Below are 21,490 nucleotides of genomic sequence, written 5' to 3' on the forward strand. Positions count from 1 at the left end.
CCGTGTTTTTGAATAAGGTTGAAAGGGGACTGTGTTTTTGAATGTTAATCATGGGTTAAACTGAAATCAATGGGACGTGACTGGGGTTGAGCTCTAGGAGATTCCATCTGTAAACACTGCTTAAAACAAACAGGGGAAGCTCATCCACAATACAGAGACCAGTTAGGACACTTTTGAACAGGGCAGGTGAGGGCTGCTACTGAATACTGGCAACATGGAACCTTATGAGACTGAACTCTCTCTCTCCCGGGAGAGACTAAACTCTGCTGGGAGAGCGAACTCTCTAATTTGCTTTCCCGAATTAGAGCGGTGGAAGAGAGCATGTGTCATCAAATCAGCTTGGCAGGGGTGGGCATCATGCCTTTTAAAAAAAGATTGTCTTATTTAATCCTTATAACAAGTCTGTAATGTATTCGATTTTGTAGATGTTTTAAGAATGAGGAACTGAAGTTCTGAGAGGCTGATTACTAGTGTGTGATTGACCCCATGGACTGCAGCCCACCAGGCTCCTCCGTCCATGGGATTCTCCAGGCAAGAGTACTGGAGTGGGGTGCCATTGCCTTCTCCGATTGTGTGATCAGGTCTCCCCAACTGACAGCCTAGGTTATAGGAGGTCTGGAGGCAAATTTGCAAAAACAAGGGAGAAGAGTTGGATAAATTTAGTCCTGTAAGGAATTATAGTGAAAGTTGCTCAGTAGTATTCAACTCTTTGGGACCCTAAGCACTATACAGTCCATGGAATTCTCCAGGCCAGAATACTGGACTGGGTAGCCTTTCCCTTCTCTAGGGGATCTTCCCAACCCAGGGATTGAACCCAGTCTCCCACATTGCAGGTGGATTCTTTACCCAGCTGAGCCAACAGGGAAACTCAAGGAATTGTAGGACTTAGACAACTGGTATCAGAGGAGGATTAGAGAAATCATGGGACAGGAGAGGTGAGAGGGAGGCAGTTTCATGAACAGTCTGCATTCCAAACTCCCCTTAACAGCTTGGACTGACTGGATGGTAGGGGGTAGGGAAGTGAAGGAAGAGACTGATACTGACCAAGAGGAGAGAGTAGGGGTGGGGCATGTGAGGGAGGGATACAGAAGGAGACAGAGAGAGACAAAGGGGTTGGGGAGGTGTACGATGCCTGTGCATTGATGGAAGCAAGTCAGTTTTAGCTTCAAGACAGGAGAGCACAGTCATTCATGCTTATTGTGTGAATGATCAAGGCTTTCTGAATATCTGAGCACCAGCAGTGAGCTCATCTGAAGAATCTCTGTCTAATTTTACTAAAGACAAAGCTGAAAGCAGTTATTAGAGGTAAGAGACTGTTATAAGCTATAAAAAGTGATAGGCACATTGCTGCAGCAATCAAATAATAGATATAGCCAAATTTGAGCATTCAAAAAAGCAATTATCCTTCAATAAAAAATAAATTAAAAAAGTAAACAGATATAATACCCTTATAAAAAAGCATAACTGATTTAAAAATGGATTAATTGATAAAATTTAGCAACTGGTAGGTTGATAATCTTTTCAGTAAAACTGAAAACTTCTGCTCTTTGAAATATACAATTAAAAACGCAAGCCACAGACTAAAAAGTATTATTTGTAAGAACACATATCTGATAACATGTACCTATAACCAGAATACATAATGAACTCTTAAAAATAAAATAAAAAATAACCCAGTTTTAAAAATACTAGAAAATAGAATACATATGATCCAGCAAGCCTACTTATGTGAAATAAACCAGTTACAAAAAGACAAATACTATATGATTCCACTTATAATGAAGTATCTAAAATAGTCAAACTCTTAGAAAGTAGAATGGTGGTTGCCAGAGATGCTGGGGAAGGGAGAAATGGGGAGCTGTTCAGTGGATATAGAGTTTCAGTTTTGCAAGTTCTAGAAATCAGTTGCATAGCACTGTGCACATAGTAAACTGTACTGTACAGTACACTTAAAATGGTTAAGATAGTCAACTTTATGTTTTTTATCATAATAAAAAAAGAATAACCGTGGATACATTGATACTATTGATCCTCTCAAATGCATTATGCTATGTGAAGGAGACAGACTCAAAGGCTATCTACTGTATGATTCCATTTATAGAACATTCCAGAAAAGGTAAAACTACAGAGAGAAAATGGACCAGTGGTTTCCAGGTTTTTAGGGTTAGGGCAGGTTATACCATCAAGAGGTGTAAGGAAATTTTCTGGGATGATAGAGCTGTTTCATACCCTGGTTGTGGTGTCATGCAACTGATGCAATCTTTAAAACCTAAAGAACTGCACAACAGAAAGGATGAAGAGTTGGTATATTGCACAATGGTGATACCATTAATAGAAATAAAGAAGTGAGGCATCGACAGTTGGCAGGAAAGAACTAGACTTTGAACTCAGTAAATGTGTGTTGCTGATGAAAACATCTAGTAAGAGAGATGCAAAGGTGACTGTTGATGGGAATGGTTGAAACTGTTGAGGGAGGCTGACCCCTTAAGACCAAAATCCTGGGGGACAGTTGTATGTAAGCTGTGAGAAAAGAAAGAGAAGCTGTCAAGGTAAAGAAAACACAGTCTAAAAGCAGGGGGAAAACAGGATGGTACAGTGGCCCTGAAAACAAAGGAGAAGGAAATTTCAAGAGAAGGACAGCTGACGATATTAAATGCAGCAGAATGATGAAGCAGGATGAGAAAGCCAGTTGGTTGAACGAAGAAGTCAGTACTGACTTCAGTGAAAGCACTTGTACTAAGCACAAACACTATGCAATACTGGATATGAGTAATTGCATGTATAGAAGATACTTCAGTTGTTGGAAAGGGTTTCAAGGGTATTCAGATTTTAGCTGAACTGCATCTGGGCATTTGTGAGAAAGTAGACCGTTCTACAAACAGGCAAGTTTTTGTCTGTAGGTCTCAACATAATACAATTTATTACAGGTGCTTGGATATGTTCCATGTCAACATTCAAAAGATTGTGCTGTCCTAGAAATGAAAACCTTATGCAAATGTATAAATCCATCAATAAACATCCAATCAATAACAATTTGTCAAAGCAGCGTGGTATGGACTACTCAGGTTCACCCTTTATATAGTGCAGTATAGAGTCTTTCAATGAGAGGGAGAAAGACACAGCACTTTGAATCTATAGAAGCCTGTGTAAATTTCCTAAGTATCTGAGTGACTTGTTTCACAAGAAGTGCTGAACTCCTTGCTGTGCATGTGTATTTTTGTGGAGATAGTGGTGAGTGGTACAGGACCATCAAAAAGCTCAGAATCCCAACTCTTGCCTTGAGCATCCAAAATTTCATCAGACTTGTCTTAATAACTTTGCTGAGGTATGATTTATATGTCATAAAATTTGCCAACTGTAAGTATATAGTCAATGATGTTTATATATAGTAGTGCAGCTATCATCACAATTCAGTTTTAGATCAATTCCAACATCCCAGAAACTTCCCTCATGCCTGTTGGTAGTCAATCTTTGCTTCTACCCTCAGCCCCAGGCAACCACTGATCTGTTTTCTGTCTCAATTTTTCGCCCCTTTCTAGAAATTTCATATAAATGGAATTACTCAATGTGTAATAATTTTGAGTCTGCCTTCTTTCACCTGACATAATGTTTTTGAGGTTTATCCACATTGTAGCATGCATCAGTGGTTCTTTCTCATTACTGAATAGCATTATTCTGTTGTATAGTTATACTATGCTTTATATCCCCATTTCCCAGTTGATGGACATCAAAATTGCTCCTGGTTTTTTGACTACTATGAATAACACTTCTGTGAGCATTCATGAGCAAGTCTTTGTGTGGGCATATGTTTTCATGTGCTTATTAGCTAGGTATTCATACATCTCCTTGGTAAAATGTCTATTCAAATCTTCTGCCTATTTTTAAAAAATGGGTTATTTTGTCTTCTTATTGAGTTCTAAGAGTTGGTTCTCCTTCCTAGCGGTAGTCAAGTCTAGATGAAATGTACATGCTTTCAGGATGGGTTAATTCTCCTTACCTGATGCCTTTACCTGTCACCATCACTAATGTTTTCTCAGCCTACCTCTCTAGCACCTTTTTATTTCCTCTTTTTCACAATCTTTCAGGATAAAAATCCAAATAAGCTCTAGCATGGACTATCACATCTACTTACCAATCTTAACCACCCTGAAGTCCCATTCCTCCACTATGTCCTGTGATACATGTGTTCACTGAAAACAGGCTCTCAGTCACCCTCAGCTTATTCTCTAATGACTCCTCCACTTCCTCAGGAACTGAAACTCTGCTTTCACTTAAAGACCACAACGTCTTCAAAACTCTTCCCAATAGAGGCCACACCTCTCTCTCTTGCTGACTCTCAGGGAGGAGGGTAGACAACTTCTCACCTCCCAAAGCCGAACGCAGATCCCCATCCCTTGTTATATCTTAATAGCTGCCAATCCTTTCTCTTTTGTAATCTATGTCCTCCATTAATGCTATTTTCTTCCCACCTTGTTTGCTAATGTCACTAGTTAATGCTTTTCTTGTTTTTGGTTGTTATCCTCAAGGACTGAGACATTGCTGTTTTCCTACCTCCACATATCATAATCCTCTTGATTTATGAAAGGCAAATAGAATATTCCATTCAACACCCAGGTTCCTCTGCACACTCCAGACCAAATCATTCAGGTTCCAAGACCCTTCTTGTGCTCTGAGTAGCCGAAGCCTCTGCTGACCACACCCCATTTCTTCATGACACTTTCTCTTCCTCTGGGTCTCCCACCTCTCTGCTTTCCCCCTTCATGGCATGTATGTAGGTTCCTCTGAATAATTGTATTGGAGTCTCAAAAGTCTATTTCCAGCCATGACCTCTGCTATGGACTGAATTGTGCACCATCCTTTTCAAAATTCATATTGAAACTCTAACCCCCAGTGTGATGGTATTTAAAGGGGGAGCCTTTGGGAGAAAATTAGGTTTATATGAGGTCATGAGGATGGGATTAGTGTCCTTATAAGACAAGACCCAGAGAGCTTACTCTTGCTCTCTCCCCAGCACAAGGCATAGTGAGAAGGTGACCATGTGCTTGCATCACCAGAATTTGACCACACTGGAATCCCCATTTCCCACTTTCAGCCACTAGAACTGTGAAAAGTAAATGTCTGCTGTGTAAGCCACCCAGTGTATGGTGTTCAGACAACCAAACTGTTTGCACAAGCTGCAGATCCACACTTCCAGGTGCATGAAAGACACTTCTGCCTGTATGTCCTACTCCCAAGTCAAACTCAGCATGTGCAAGGCACGATTAATATTTTTCCTCTGAAACTGGCTTTTGTGCCTCTATCTCACATAATTGTAACTGCACCAGTATACAACTTCGCTCAGCTATGACTTTCATCAATTTCTTGCTAAATACTGTTGTTTCTACCTCTGAGATGCCTTCTCTTCCATCTTTTCTGTTTTAACAGTATGTTATTTCATATTCTACCTCTCACTTTGTCTTCCTGTGTCTACTCCTCTCAAAACATTTTACAGAACGAAGAAAGGCTATAGCGTAATCTGATTACATTTTAATGTTTCCACATGGCCAGAGAATAAATTCCAGACTCCCTCGTTTGCTTTCCAAGGATCTCTATGATCTACTATGAAAATATTTTTCTCAATTTATTCTCATAACTTCCCTCTGTGCCTGCTATTTTTGCCGAATCACCACTGCTTATTGTTTGCTTAGAACTTTAAAGAAGTGTATACTTTTCTGCCCCTTTATCTCACCTGGACTGGCATTTTTTATTTCACTGTCCATTCCGTCATCCTTACTTTAAAGCCCATTTCAAGAATCACCTTCTCCACGAGGTGAAAGGGCACTATGGTAGATTTGGCTGCCCAGGTGAGTGTCTTCCCCACCCTCAGAGCTCTGTTGCACGCCCTCAGATGCTTGTTCTGTGAGAGGAGGATGACCTTTGCAGATAAAGGGGGGCTAGGCAAAGGGATAATGTCTTCACTGCTAGATATGCCTCAGGGACAGCTTCCAGGTTTCTCTAGGTAGAATTTTTCTGCTCTTGAGTTACGAGTGACTAGATTAATCCCAGTCTACTTTGTGTGAGTTAGTGATGAACAGGCTTCCCTCTCCTGCTGAACAAAGCTCCTGGAGGGCAGGGCTTACACCCGGTTCCCAAGGACCTAACATGCTGTTCTGCTGGACATTTATTCAAACATTTTTTGAATAAATGAATGAATTTATGAGGCCATAGTATGGGTACTTGTTAGACAATCAAGTCCGTTTTTACTTATTAAAAAAGCTGAAATTATGGTGGTGAAGATTTCTCTTAAAAAAAAATTAAGTTCCCATAAAATTACTAAAAAAGTTGGATATGAAAGTAAAGAGGAGGTTGAGGTGATGAATACATTACCACATCTGACTTGGTGGTAAATTTCTGAGTCTGCAGGCTTTCTAAAGCCATCCATTTCACTGGCAGTTTTGCACCTGTCTTGTTGTGTACGCTATAGTATTCCTTATCATACACGTCTCTGGCAAGACCAAAATCAGCAACCTTGACGGTGAATTTTTCATCCAGCCTACAGAAAAAACAAAAATTATTACCAGTGGCTAAAAGAGAATAATTTACAGTGATTCTGAATCTCTACTGATTAGAACAAGCAGCTTCAGTATTTGAAATCCATAATTTCTGCAGGAAGGGCTTCATCTGGCCTGTATTGACTAGCGCTAAATCACAATGGAATCCTTGAATAAAAATGCTTGACATTTACATTTCAAATTCAACAGGCCAAGGGAAGAGATTGTGAATGATGTGGCATAAGAAAATCTTTTTTGCTTTAATGTAGATCTGGAGAAGTAGCAAAATTGGCCACCCTCCCAGCTTTCTTTGGTTGCTAAATTGAGTATGCCAACTGACTACCCAAAGCAATCAGTAATTACCACTTGTCAACTTATTAGCAATACTTAGTTTTATGGGGGAGATATGACAGGGGACTGTTATTTCATTTTTTCCTTCTCAAAGGGCTAGGCTAGTACATACAATTCTTTTTATCAGTGAGGTAATAGAGAAAACAGATACACAGTAAAGCATCTAGGAAAACATCAAGGTTCCAGGAAAATCAATTCTTCTATCTGAGGCTATGTATGCTTTGTTTAAGATGGCTTTTATGTTGTCACATTGACCAAAACCAAGGTAGAAAATTAATAGCACAGTTCTTTCATTCACACATACCATTAAGTCATGAATCAGTGCTACGGAAGGGAAAGCACTGAATCAATTACAAACTGTTGACTGTTGTATTATACAGCCCAGGCAGCCAGACACAAATAAACCTCTTTGTATATTCATTCGCAAATACCATTTTTGGTAGGGTTTCTGCAGGCTGACTTCAAATCCACTCTTGGGAAGTTACAATATGTTGGTATTTGTGTTACCAGCCCCTCTCTGTTTCACTGTAAAATGCTGCAGATCGAATTGTCCCTTCCAAACACTAATGCAGTGTGAAACCACAACACTGGGGGCTATGGGCGGGAAGGAAAAAGAAAAGCTAGAGCGCACAACAGCTGTTTAAGACCCCCCTCTGGGGAATTCCTTTTAAATTCTGTTTGATAAAGCCTGAAAGCTCCACCTACATACCCAGTGCTTACACATCGATTTAGAACTGTGACGAAAATAAAGGACTTTTACATGAGAAGAGAAAACATCCTCACTAGCCTTGAAGAGTGGGCAACAGGTTCCTCCCTGTCACTTAATTTGGACTGCAGGCACAGAGATTCTTATACTTACATACAGTTTCTTGCAGCCAAGTCTCTGTGGACAAACTTTTTGCTTGCAAGATATTCCATGCCTTTGGCTACTTGAAGACCAAAGCCAATAAGATCTTTTACAGTTGGGTTCTGTAATCAAAGAGAATTGGAAACCCATAAACTAATAAGCATTTACTGTTCTAGCTATGGTTTTAGAATTCTGAAATATTGGTAAGAATTACCTTATCAATTTCTTATTAACAGCAAAGAATTACCTATTTCAAATAATAATTTGTTTCCTGTTGATAATCATCATTTACTTAGTATCTGTTATTTGCAAAATACCATGTTAGAGGTTTTTTATAAATTTTGGGTAATCCTTATACCCTCACTTCTGTCCATTTTCCAGATGGGGAACTGGAGTTGTTTTAAAATGTGGAGTTTATTATTATTCAGGTATGGTACAGCCAGCAGATGGGAACAGAGGCCATCAAAAAGACTGTTACAATTCCCAAGAGGAGGAGGCATGGCATGTCATGGAAGGCCACACAGGGAAGCACCAGGGTTGGTTAGGAGGCAGAGGAAACAAGGGGAAAGAGCCTTTATGGTGATTTCTGTTGGAAGGAACGGGCGAGGCAGAGGAAGCAGCTTAGAATCAGCTGGTTGAATAATTTCAGTGGGTCTAGGGTGTTAAGGACTGGCTCTAGAAGTCTGGTAACTGGTCTTGAAGTGATGAGGGCAGGTAGATGGTGGCCCAGGGTATTGGCACCCTTTAAAGGAGGTGGTTGGGGTATGGGCTCTGGAGTGGTTGGTTTAGTGATGAAAGGCATGCTCTCTGAAGGTGAGCTGCTTAATACCTCTGGGAATTTGCCAGTCCTGTGGGAAGTGGGGAAAGCAGTTCTTCCAGGGTCAGCAGGTCTCCAGAAATACATGGTTAATACAAGAAGCTTTGAGAGAAATAAATCACTCTAAACCTCTAAGATGGTAAGTTGTGGAGTTAGGATTTTAGCCTAAATCTGTTGACTCCAAAGCTTATGCTGTAGTGAAATCAATCATATTAGAGGCCCTCCTACTGGTACTGAAGCAACAGTGGCCTGAACCCACACAGAAAACAGATCTCATTCTCCATATGTTCAACCCACAAACTTGGATGGACAGCATAATGGCTTTAGTAACTATAAGAAATGTATCTGAAGTCACCCAGATGTCACTGCAGTACCTGGTCATCAGGAACAGGATAACTCTTCTTCAGCAGCCACAGTGAAGTTTGTGAGCTAAAGAGGCAGCCAGTGGGGACCCTATAAGGAGGGCTACAGCCTCCCTTAATGCACCCAGCATGTAGAGAGGCCATTTCCTGTGTTTTCAGCCTCTCTTTAAGATATATCTGTTAGTGGTTGTAATAAGTACAGACTCCTTGGACTATAAAGGCAATGGTACTTTGTAAGGTAAATTCACCTTATTTGCAAAAATTCAGAGCTACAGAGTATTCTCTTTTGACTGAATGCAAAATATTTCTTTACTATCCTAGAGCTCATTTCTCTAAGAATCTGATCCCATGTTTATGAAGTTGTTTTGATCAAGAGTAAAGCTACTCCATAACGTCTAAAGAGGTCTGTTCACAGAAGCCAAAAAGCAGCCTGGGGCCATCTGTGACTTCAGTTCTGAAGACTTCTCCTTCCCTCCCTACTCCTGGTCTAGCCATTGTTTGCTCAGCCTTCTTGGAACTAGCATAAATGTCACTAACAAAACTGTCATTTGGAAACATCTAAGAATCTCTTTTGTAACCCTGAACTCATTCATTTAGCAGATATCTCCTGAAAGTCTATGTACTTAACTCTATTTTAGGTGGTGGAGCCACAGTAGTGAACAATATACACACAAAATTACCTACCCTCATGTGCTTGTACTCTAATAAGATATGTGTGTATGTGTGTGTATATACACACATATATACATATACACAACTATCATTTATTTATTACCTAGCAGAGTACTGTTCAATAGAAATATGAGACAAGCCACATATGTAGTTGAAATTTTTCTAGTAGTCTCATTAAAGAATTAAAAAGAAACAAGCAAAAATTATTTTCACAGTATGTTTTTCAACCCACATATCCAAAATAATATCATTTTAACATGTAATCAGTATAAACAATTACTGATGAGATATTTTACCTTCTTTTTTTATACTAAATATTGAAAACCTGGGATGTATTCTACACTTACAGCAAATTTCAATTTATACTAGTCACATTTCATGTGTGGCTTATGGCCACAGTTTTGGACAATTTAGCCCTCAGTATCATATGAGGGTGTAACGGATAAAAACAAAGCAGGGGAGACGAGAAAGAAAGAAGGCATGAGAGTGCAGTGGTCAGCTGCAATTTTAGACAAGTCGGGGAAGCTTTATTTTGAAGATGACATTAGGGCAGAAAGCTGAAATTAATAACCAAGTGAGATATGTGGATATTTTGAAGAAGAGTAGTCTAGGTAGAGAGACTAAGAAGTGCAAAGGTCCTGAGGTGGAAGAGTGGGCAGCAACTCTGAAGAATAGTGAGATTCATTCATAATTAATTTTCAATGTATTTCCTTCTAAGGTTAAAACTGCCTTTGGGCTGAGGCTCATTCTGGCTCTACGTCTCCTGTGCGGTGCTTTTTGTGGTGTATAGTAGGCATTGAAAGATGTGTACCTGTCTGGGGGATGGCAGAGCAAGGCTGCCTGCAGGGCAGGTAAGAATCACTGTCCCCAGACACCCTTCTACGTATCACTATCTTCCCACTAGGACAGAGGATTTTGAGAAACCAGAGAACTGAATGGGCCTCTGTCCATTTGAACGGTGTCAATGTTTCACATGGGTTTCTTTGGCTAAAAATTTAAAAAAGGTTCAAAATAGCACATTTTGGAAGGCTGGCTGGCTTAAGGCTAGTTCATGAGTTAGCAAGCTTGGCAATATACTTACATGAGTCTCATTTCTAATGAAATTTCGAAGATCCCCGTGTTTCATGTATGGTAGGACCACAAGTGGAGACCCCTCACTTCGAAGGCAGATTCCCAAAAGCGAGAGAACATTGGGATGACTAAAATCTTTCATGATGATTCCCTCAGTCAGAAATTGGGAAACTTCTCCTATGTCAGTGATTCCTGAGAAGGCCAGCAGTGGAGACATTAACTTCATTACAGGGACAATGATTACTTCATCAAGTTCAGGGAGAGAAGCACAGAATATAAAACCATTGGACTACATCTTGCCCTGATGCCTCATCCTCAGAGTGTTTTTACAATACAACTGAGTGAATGATGTCACCTGTGCTGCACTTTTGAGTGACCACCTGCCCTTGTTTTTGAAAGAGTCTAGCAGGGCATGGGTTGGCAAACTTTTCTGTAAAGGACAAGACAGTAAATATTTTTGGCTTTTTAAGCCACATGGTCTCTGTTGCAAATACATAACTCTTGCCATTGCAGTGCAAAGGCAGCCACTAGTGGCTGATAATAGTGGCTGAGTCTTGAAAAACTGTTTACAAAAACAGGCAGCAGGCCATAGTTTTCCAGTCCCTGGACTAGTAGGATCTGAAGACCAAATGTTGCCTATGCTATCTAAGTAGACTCTTTTGTTATAATAGTTTCCAAATAGAGATCCCAAGGGCCTGATATTAGTCAGCACTAATGAAGAGTTAACAACCTTTAATTTATTAATCTGATTAGTATCAGTGTCAGTGATGATACTCTTTTACAAATGGAGTGCATTCCAAGACCTGGACGTCCATCTGGACTAAATAGAGATCAACATACACCAGGGACAGAGAAAGATTTCTTGGCAATAGGACTTCTTACTACAACTGGCAGTAGCGCTCTTTACTGAGGCAAATTTATTGACAATTATACTTAATCCATCACAGTTTGTAGTTAGATTTCATATAAATTGTTGCTTTAATAATCTTGTGGTTAGACTTCCAACAAAATGAACCATACAGAACACTGCTCAGCATGCAGATTTATGTTCAAAAAGGCTGAAATATTTCTGTTGATAACATATCTTGTAGGAAAACCTTTCACATATGCATTGAAAACATTAGTTCCAATATAAATTTGTAATGTATCTTGCTAACATTTTTTTAGGCTGCCTCAAACTATGAGCAGAAACTTAGAAATGGGGTTAGAAAAGGCCCTGTCAGCAAAGGGTAAAGCCAGGCAAACTCTACTATGAGGAGTACGGTGGGTTATACAAGATAGTAATTCATGCCATAATTATGGCTCTGGGTCATTAACACAGTCTTAGTTTATGTTTGGAAGCATTCCATATTTCTTCTCTCTTTTTTTAAACAGGAAAAAATTCAAACAAAGTTTAATGACACACATACATGGGAAAGACCCGGGAAAACTGAGTAACTCTAGCATTCCCTGCTTCTTAAAGAGTACGCATTCCATTTTAAGCAGATTTTTCTCAACAGTAAATAATACTAAAAATACATATATTCTAGCATTAAAAGGGGGTAAGTATCACTTGCTAAGGAAGTTCATTTAATAACGGATTATCTCATTCATCAAAAATGTGGATAAATGAGGTATTACCACATTTATAATTTTTCAATTTTCTGCTGTTTTCTCTTGTTTGACTTATTTCATTTTTTTATCTTTTTGATGGAAGTTGTGGTTAAAGAAATAATTATAGTAATGCCTCTGGGTACAATGAGTCATTACTACTGTATGTGCCAAAATGCTTCCAATAGTTTCCATAAATGTCACTTGCAAAACAAATATTGTAAGCCAAACATATTTAAATGATACTTAGGCTCATCCAAGAATCTCATTTCTCTTTCATTCTTACTTATGAGAGCTCTGAGGGATAATTTCTGAGGAAATATTTCAATAAGAATTTTGATCAAACATTTCAGGATTAGATCCATCGTTCCAGCTAGTTACTGATTTTTCCACAAGGGAAAGTGTAAATTAACATTTTATTATGCACTGTTTATTAGTCTGCAACCACAGAAGTGTACTCCACTGTTAAATAAAATACAACTTACTATTCAAGGATTTCACAGCACAGTGAATTTTCTTATCATCGTTGTCCAACAAAGTTCCATGATATACACAACCAAAATGTCCTACGTGATAGAGGGAACTTGGTTAGTGCTGCATTAGTTTTATTTGTTTAATATTATTTATTAAGCTTTTCATGATCTTCATTTCTTTTTTGTTTCCTACATGGCAAAAAAGTACATTGTTTCTTATGCTTTTGATTAATAGTACCACTACTTGTGTGTGTTTGTAAAATATGTAGATATATTTTACCCAAAGATAAAAGCAATGATTATTTAACACATGGTAAAATATTTAGGTGATATAATTGTTATTAGAGGTTAAGATAATAAAGTATTCAATAACAGTGGAACCAGTGAAAACAGGAGTAACATCTGCCTCATATAAGGAATATTATTATTAAGGATCAAAAAATATCTTTTAAATATAAAAACAAAGTTTTATCCACATGAAGAACTACAATAAAATAAGCTCTCTATATTCCAATAAACTGAACTGAAATGAAAATGTCACCATTAGAAATAAGATGAGCATTATAGAATAAGGATTTTCCCCATTAGTCACTGGTTAATATGTAATCCAGGCTGGCAGAAACTGAAAGACAATGGCCTGAATGAAGCAAATTCACTCTGAGTCATTTCAGGCAGTTCTCTCTGGTTTCAGCCACATCACTTTCCCAATGGTAGCCTTTCATCCAGTGGCAGTAATTTTCCCCAGAGGTGCCAAATGTCTGATAGCTGTGTAAGTCATTAAGAAATTCATCCAGCTAGCTAAGACTCCCTGAGTGACTAGCATGTGAGTGTTGGGCATTAGTCTACCCTCTTGTAATGCAAAGATGAATAAATAAAATAAATAAATAAAACCTACACTCTTGAGGGCTCACATTCTCTTGGGGAAAGCATATAAATAAACAGTAGTATTCACAGAATCATTCATATTACTACTTTATAAGAGATAACTGCCATTTTATCACCTTTCATGATAAAAATACAAAATACTAATTTTAGAATATGTAGAATTAGAACATAATTAGTTTAGTCATACATTCTAAAACTGGTAGTTACTGGGATTTATAGACTGGTGAAAGAACTATGTATTACTCTGATGTGAAAGATGTCTGTTAGCAGTGAGGCTGCTATTTGTGAAGGGGAGCATGCTAGGGACTAAAATCTGGAGTATATGATAGAGGAATGTGTTGATGCTATCACAGGAAAATGGGAAGGCCTAGTGAACACATAAGGCCAACTGTCCCTTCAGCCTCCTCTGCATCATGCTGGCTGATGTCTGTGCTATCTCTTGCAGCACATACTGAATAAAAGGATCAGAGACCATTTGGTATTAAAGGTAAAAGCTTTTTAAGGGAACAGTGGAGTTCATTTCCTGGCTTCTAGTTGGTTTCTTTTCCTGCTCAATATTTCCTCCAGTACTGTATATGCTAGCTGTTATTGCTGCTCTGGCTGGCTTAATACAAATATTCATTCCTCTTTGTATAAAGAAATTGGAGTGCATTGTAGAGATGATGTATACTGCTTCAGATCAAGGGAAGGCTATAAATTCCCTGTCTCCTGATGCTGTCCAGCAGTGTACAAACTGCTATAAACCAGGACTTCATAGAGTTAGTCAATATTTTCAGGGTAAAGAAAGACTGGAAGGAGATATGAGTAAAAATATTAGAATTTAATAGAATGATTTTTAGACAGAAGTAAAAGGCACTTTCAAGAAATTATAGTTGTCATTATGAAAAAGGTGAGGAAGGAATGTGATTCATTAGTAAGATGTCTGGGAGATTATCAAGTTGTCTCTATGCACAGGGGCAAATCCCCATGGATGTGATTTGCAGGGTTGTATTTCTGCAGAACAGAAATCAAGCGCACTTGTTATCACTGCTCTGTCAGTTGCTTTCACCATTGTCTAATTCCTAATCTGCAAAGGCAGAAGATAAAATGCTTACTGGAAAATTGTGTTTAACAAAAAGCTGAGTGGAAATACTTACCTCTTCCTATGACTTCATTGAAATGTACAATCAGACTGCTCGGCCCAATTACTACGTGCTGAACTGCCTGGACCAGCTCTGGATTTAGAGCACTGAGGTCGATGTGGACGGTATTTTGCAGTAATGGACTGGATATATCAGAGTCCCCACTAGTTAAGATGGGGGATAGATCTGTCAGAGGATACTGCACTTGTCTGCATGACCCATTCTGAGATGAATTAGGAAACTGGTCTGCAAGATTAAGCAAAATTATTAGAAACAGTAGCAAAACCTCAATTAGTGGGGACTGCAACAGGAGGAGCAAACTGAATTAATAACAAAATCAAAGTTTAAATTTAAATGTGAAGAAATAATTATTGTATCACTAAATGAGGCTAGGAAAAACCTTTACAAAGGAATTGATCTAATAAAATAGTAAATTGGAAAAATATATGGGTATGCGTTTGTAAAAAACATTTATTGATTTTCTTACATTAAGGAGTAACTTTGAAAATTTGTTTTTTCCTTTTCATTTCCTTAGACATTTCTCTTTTACATAGCAAAGTCAAGCTTGAGGGTTGTTTTTTAACATACTATACTCATAAGAATGAAAAGTGGCAAAAGTAGTCAAGCAACTGCCTTGTTCCACAAAAATTCAACTAAACTATAAGAAAAGGAAAAAAGAAGCCTTTTGAGAGACTACTGCTTATTAATGGAATTAATTAGTATTGCTCAAAATGTATGTGGATTCCTAGTCAAAGAAAAATATGTATAATGAAATATTATATACTCTCTCTCTCCCTCTCTCTCTATATATATATATACACACACACACACACACATACACACATGCATACAAACAACTAGAAATATGTAATGGTTAAACTTTGAGGAATGAAAACTTTCCACATTCATGGTAAGTTTCCCATCCTGTGGTGGTGGCAGCAGGTCTCGTATTATCATTGTTTAGAGGGAGCAGCTAAGGTCTGGGTTAGAGCGCCATTCTCACTGCTTAGTTGAGGGCACTTGGAAAGGGGTCAGATCAGCATTCCTTGTAAGCTGATCTTTATAACGAGTCTCAGGCAAGGTTCCCTTTTACTAGGTAGGAAATTGTGGGGCTGAGAGCACATTTCTTAATGTCAAATAGGGCAGAGAAGGCACCAGTTGCTTTGCTCTTTCCAATGGGAATCCATATATGTCAAGGACAGGGTGCTATATTGGAAGCAACTGACTTGAAGATAAACTAGGTTGGGTATTGAAATGTATTAGTATATAACACACAGAGAAGGGAGGTCTAAGTCGGGGGAGGGTCCTCATTAGCACCAAAAGAAAATATTGTTTGCTTGCAAATGATCCGGAAAATCAGAACTTAAGAGAGCGGCATAAAAAGAAAGTTGATGGTACCTCTGATTATTCTTAAACCCACTTAAACATGTTTAGTGTTTGCCACATTGGACAGTTTGGTTACTACATCAATTTGGCCAGAGCAGTAAACTCAGCAGTGGTTCCAGAAGAGCTTTGGGATCACCTACAGTTATGAAAATTGTAAGTTGTAGTAATCATTAGCTATAAATGAGACAGATGCATTCTACATCCTTCTTTAAAGGATACAGAACATTAGGGGAGTGCTTGAGATGTTGGATGGGTGAGGGATGGAAGGAGCCTAGCTGGGTGTCTGTTGCTTTAATCCCAGAGTCAGGGTTTCCAAATCTTTCCTAGGGGGGAAATGCAGATGAGTCAGATGATGGAAACTATAAACTCAGTTCCTCTGCCTTCACTTCTCAAACTTTTGCACCTAAAGATTAGGGTTATATTCTCAGAGGTGCAGAGATGGGGGGAAATCCTTGATGAGGCACAAGAAAAAGTTCTCGGGCACAGAAACTGTACTGATCTTTCTGTTAAGTTCAAACATGTGCACAAACCACCAGTGTGATTCTGGTTTGACACACTGTGTATTCTAAGTCTGCAGAAAACTCATAAAGAGGCTGTCCCCACCACACACACACACAGAGAAGCTCTCTAAGTGCCTCTTTATTAGATACTGGCTGTGCATTTCTTCATTCTTCCCTGGGTAACCTTCTTTTGCCTATCTTACTTTTCCATGTCTCCAAGGAGTAGGTTCACTGTAGGAATGAGAATGAAACTCAAGTTCCTTAGCAATGATGACAGAGGTCTGGTGAGCAAGGAGGCTGAAGGAAAATTAAGTATACTTCTTCAAAAATGTCACTTGTTAATTTTAAAGATCTCAAACCAGAGCCATTAAATGTGAATAAAAAATAATAAAACAGTTCTACATTTCAAAACTATAAACTGGATTTGATTTTCCCATGTCGTTAAGGGCCTGGATTCTTAAAGGTGAATGGAGTCATGTGGGAAAAGACAACATTAATGGCATCTGTAGAACTAACATAAACTTGAAAAAGTAAGAGGCAATAAGTGTTGAAAAAATTAAAATGTTAAGTGCCTCATTGCTCTTGTACTTGTTTTGATGAGCAATTTCTAAGTTCTGCAGTATCCTCAATGATCTGTGACTCATTTTATTTGTCCAATGGTAAATATTCAACCAGGAAAATGCTTGTACTTGACTCATGTCCTGTAACTTCTAAAGATAATGGAGCAGATACAATACAGACATTCTGCTTTTACCAGGAGAGTTTAAATAAAACAATGTGAAATACTGTGGTTAATCTGATTATTAGGCCAACGTTAACGCTCCTTTTTAAACAGCATGACTGAAGGTTCCTGGTGGCTCAGATGGTGAAGCAGGAGACCTGGGTTTGATCCCTGGGAAGATCCCTGGAGAAGGAAATGGAAACCCACTCCAATATTCTTGCCTGAGAAATCCCATGGACAGAGGAGTCTGGTGGGCTATAGTTCATAGGGTCACAAAGGGTCAGACATGACTGAGCAACTAAGCACACACTGGTTAAGACTCAAAATATATTGAAGTCCTGGGATGCTGTGGATAAAAGACTGGGTGCTAACAGTTCATTGAGACTCCTTCAAAGGAGTGCTAAAGGTATAATTTAAATGTTTGAGGATCAGCAGGTAAAAAAAAATATAGCAGTACCAACTTCTGTTTCAATATATATGTCTTGTGTCTTAACTCTTCCTGGGTTGTTAAAGAGAGCTTCACAGTTTCTTAGCATTGCACTCAGATGATAAGCAGCTTATCTTTGCTCAAATGATTTTTAAAATGAACTTTTTTGTGAGAATAGAGGTTAATGACTAAAAAAATCTCATATATGAGTTCATTTAAAAATAAGTCATGTAACTTTGTGTCAAATTAAATACTTCTTTGGCCAAAGAAGAGGTGATTACTTCTTTTATATTTTTATAAAAATATAAAGGCAAAACCAAAAATAAACAACACTGCCACAACCCACTGAGGTGTATGTATAGGTATTTTTCAGAAAAATAAACTGAAGTATACCTTCTGGAAAAGTAGCTCGGTAGTCTACAGATTCATTGGAAACCATTTCTGTAGTTGGGCTTACACTTCGGGCACTGACAAGCCTATCCAAATGTGGAGTGTGTACTCTTGCATCATAGCGAACTAATTCACTGCCCAGATCTTAAAAGAGAGAGAAAGACCTCGTTAAAGATTTGGCTATCATGGGTCCCAGTAGACTTTGACCTGGTGACCAGAACTCATGGCTTTTATGGATTGCATAAGACCACACACATGAATCTACAACAATTTTAAACTGTAATGATTGTATTGTTAAGGCAACACCTTTAAAACAGACAATAAGGAAAATTATGCACCTTTAATTTGCTTCCTTTTTTTCAGCCACAGGAAAAGCCCGAGTAACAGTAAGAGTATTATTGATACTGAGACAACACCAACAATCAATCCTGTGAAATTCTGATCTGGTTGAACTATCACTTTTCCAAGAACAGTTGAAGAAATTGCTTGCTTCCACTACAAATGACAAATAAAAGTCAGAAATTAACCATGATAAGTTCAAAATACACTACACAGTTGAATCATAATCTCTCTAGGCTCTAAATAATACCTGGTTATTACTGTTCTAGAAGTGGATGCCTCCAGAGTATTAAGACATTCTTCAATTCTTGTTCAGTGTTCAAATAATTAGGGGCTACTAATCACTGAAATACTTACATGATGCCTAGCTGTTTGTGCTTATAACTAAGTACTAGGAATAAAAAGATAAAAATCAGTCTCTGACCACGAGGAACTAAAGTGTGAAAGGGACACAAACACAAAAGTAAATGATTAAAAAAACAATAAATGGTTATAGTTCATGACGATATTTACTGTAGAAGCATGAACATATTGTAAGAGGCAGAGACAACAGAACATTAATTCTGTCCTAGAGGATAGGGTAGAGGGCACAGGAGACTCCCCATAAGAAGTGAATAATTATGTTATTATTATGGATAATAAAATCTCAGAATATTTTTATTTGCTTTGTTTTGATACACAGAAGTTTTTGATGCTCCTTCCAGCTCTAACATGGTATGATGTTTTGGATTTATGGTCCATTTGAACTCCAAACTCTGATCTCATGATTTAGCTTTTTATTTTTAAATTTTTCATATGTTCCCATTTCATAACTGTTTGAAAACTTCAGGAACCCTTTAAAAATCACATATATTTGGATAAACAAAACATGGTATATCTACACAATGGAATATTACTCAGCCTTTTAAAGGAATGAAGATAGCTGTTTATATGAAAAAGGTTACTATAAAATAGTTTCTTATTTCACTTCATCCAGTGCATACACATTCTTTTATTTATGGGACTATGCATTTGAGATCACTGTGGCTGGCAGTACTGTGTTGACTCTGGCCTCCTAAGGTGGTGAGAGGTGGGAAAAGACACCATTGAATGTGTCCTTATCCCTCCTGAGGATTACAGCAAATTTCAGCAAGAGTGTGGCATGATGGAGAAGAGTGTAGCCAGCAAGGACTTTTGAGACCTACCCTTTGAAGCTTGGAAAGGAGACAGTGCAACAAAAACATCACTATTTCTAAAATAACAACTAAGAATCAAGCTTAACTGATGAGCTAAAGCCTACACACAAATGAGCTTTAATGATTTATTTTAAGCCTGCAAGTGACATAATTACACTGGCATCTTTATTTACATCATGAGAGGAAAGCAGGAATCCCACCTCTATATTTAGTTCGCTGTTCAATTTAAGCAGGTCATTGGGGACCGTACATAATACAGCTTCAGAATGTGACTGTATATTTTCACAGCTCTTATTTCCAACTTTTAACACCTCCCCTTTAACTGCTTCAGGGTCAATATCATTTCCCTGGAAGGAAAAAAAAAAGGAGCTTGTTAACACTTCACAATTTTGAAGGAATGCAAACAATTATGAAGGAATATAAATATACTGAAAACACAGGCCATGTTGTTTATCAAGGCACATGATTATCTGACACTCATTTTCATGGGGATTTGGATGGCTGAAACAGAGAGTGACCATTTTAGGGTCCTAATTAGTCAGGAATCATAGGATCTAGCTTTTCCATCAAATTGGATTTTAGAGAAAAGGAGAGATTCTTGACTCACACCCTTACGTCAATGATGTCTTTTTCATAATCAACTTATTAATGTTTTCAGGGAGTACTGATGGTTGGCAAAAGGGAAATAATTTAGAGATTTAGTTTGAGCTGCCTAATGCAGAGACACTTAGCTCTGGCTTCACTTTTAGAATCACATTGAGGGCTTTATATAAAATACTGATGCCCAGGTCCCATCTCCAGAGATTTTGATGTATGGATCTAAAAGTCAATGGGTTTCTTTGGTGTTTGAGTTGGGCAGTTTCTTTTCATCCTTCTTGCACAGTTGAACCCTATACAAAAATGAATTCATTTTTAAAGACATTCTTGTAAGATGTCATAAGACCCTCATTATGATGAGAGCATGATTATATTATTTTGAACAATTATATAGTTACATGAGGACTTTAAAAACATTATTCAATTTGACATATTTAGTTAAATGAAGTCACCATTAGGCATTTAAAATACCACTGTTTTGTTTAAGAAACCAATAATTACCCTTGGGAAAGAAATGAAAACAGAGGTCCAATTTCTCATATGAAGACTTAATGAGTATGGTTACAGTATTTATTAAAAAGCCATTAGTCAGAGGAGAAAGATATCAAAACACAATTGTATTTTTCTGAGGGACACAGAGCAGCCAGTAACAACCATAGTACTGCTACCTTGTCTTCCACTTTATTTTACATGATCTTTAATGCTTGACAAACTAGTCTTACATTGCCTCATATAGATCTCGATAGAGTGCCAGGTAAGATATCCTAAGATATCTTAGGTAAGATATTCTTCTTTCTAACATGAATTTGGAGTTTAAAAAAAATGGATATAGACAAACTCTATCCTTACGATACTTCTACAGGCAGTATGTGTACTCCATTGAACCAGATCAGCCACACAGGGCAAGTCCATGCAGAAGCACATAAATCTAACAGGTCACCTTGAGGCTTCAAATGACAACTTGTTGGTTAGGACTGAGGAGGATAGCCCTGGACCTCATATTGGAGGGAATTCAGGAAATGACAAAAGAAAGAGATTAAAGAGCTGGAGGGCTTGATTTATGAGGGAATGACTAAAACATGTCTTGCCAGCTTAGATAATGATGAAGGCTGGGGGAAGGGATGAACATACTGTATCTACATTTCCAGTACTCCTTTTAGGCACAGGCTTGCCTAGGATGTTGCATAAAATCATCTCCAAAACAAAAACAGATGACAAAGCTGAACAACGAAACTC

General features: G+C 38.1%; 1 protein-coding gene across 2 annotated transcripts in view; it reads right to left on the bottom strand.

The window, feature by feature from the left end:
• MET (MET proto-oncogene, receptor tyrosine kinase) overlaps window positions 1-21,490 on the bottom strand; it is an 85,335-nt gene that overhangs the window by 4,478 nt on the left and 59,367 nt on the right. For both annotated transcript variants that reach the window (XM_068972576.1, XM_068972575.1), the window contains 8 exons: window positions 19,858-20,004; window positions 18,482-18,638; window positions 18,147-18,287; window positions 14,735-14,965; window positions 12,726-12,806; window positions 10,661-10,842; window positions 7,741-7,850; window positions 6,367-6,532 (listed from right to left, as the gene is read on the bottom strand). In XM_068972576.1, the coding sequence (XP_068828677.1) occupies window positions 6,367-6,532; window positions 7,741-7,850; window positions 10,661-10,842; window positions 12,726-12,806; window positions 14,735-14,965; window positions 18,147-18,287; window positions 18,482-18,638; window positions 19,858-20,004 (1,215 nt within the window). The remainder of the gene's footprint in view (window positions 1-6,366; window positions 6,533-7,740; window positions 7,851-10,660; window positions 10,843-12,725; window positions 12,807-14,734; window positions 14,966-18,146; window positions 18,288-18,481; window positions 18,639-19,857; window positions 20,005-21,490) is intronic.

This window comes from Capricornis sumatraensis, chromosome 5 (genome assembly GCF_032405125.1).
Source record: "Capricornis sumatraensis isolate serow.1 chromosome 5, serow.2, whole genome shotgun sequence".
NCBI classification, from domain to species: domain Eukaryota; kingdom Metazoa; phylum Chordata; class Mammalia; order Artiodactyla; family Bovidae; genus Capricornis; species Capricornis sumatraensis.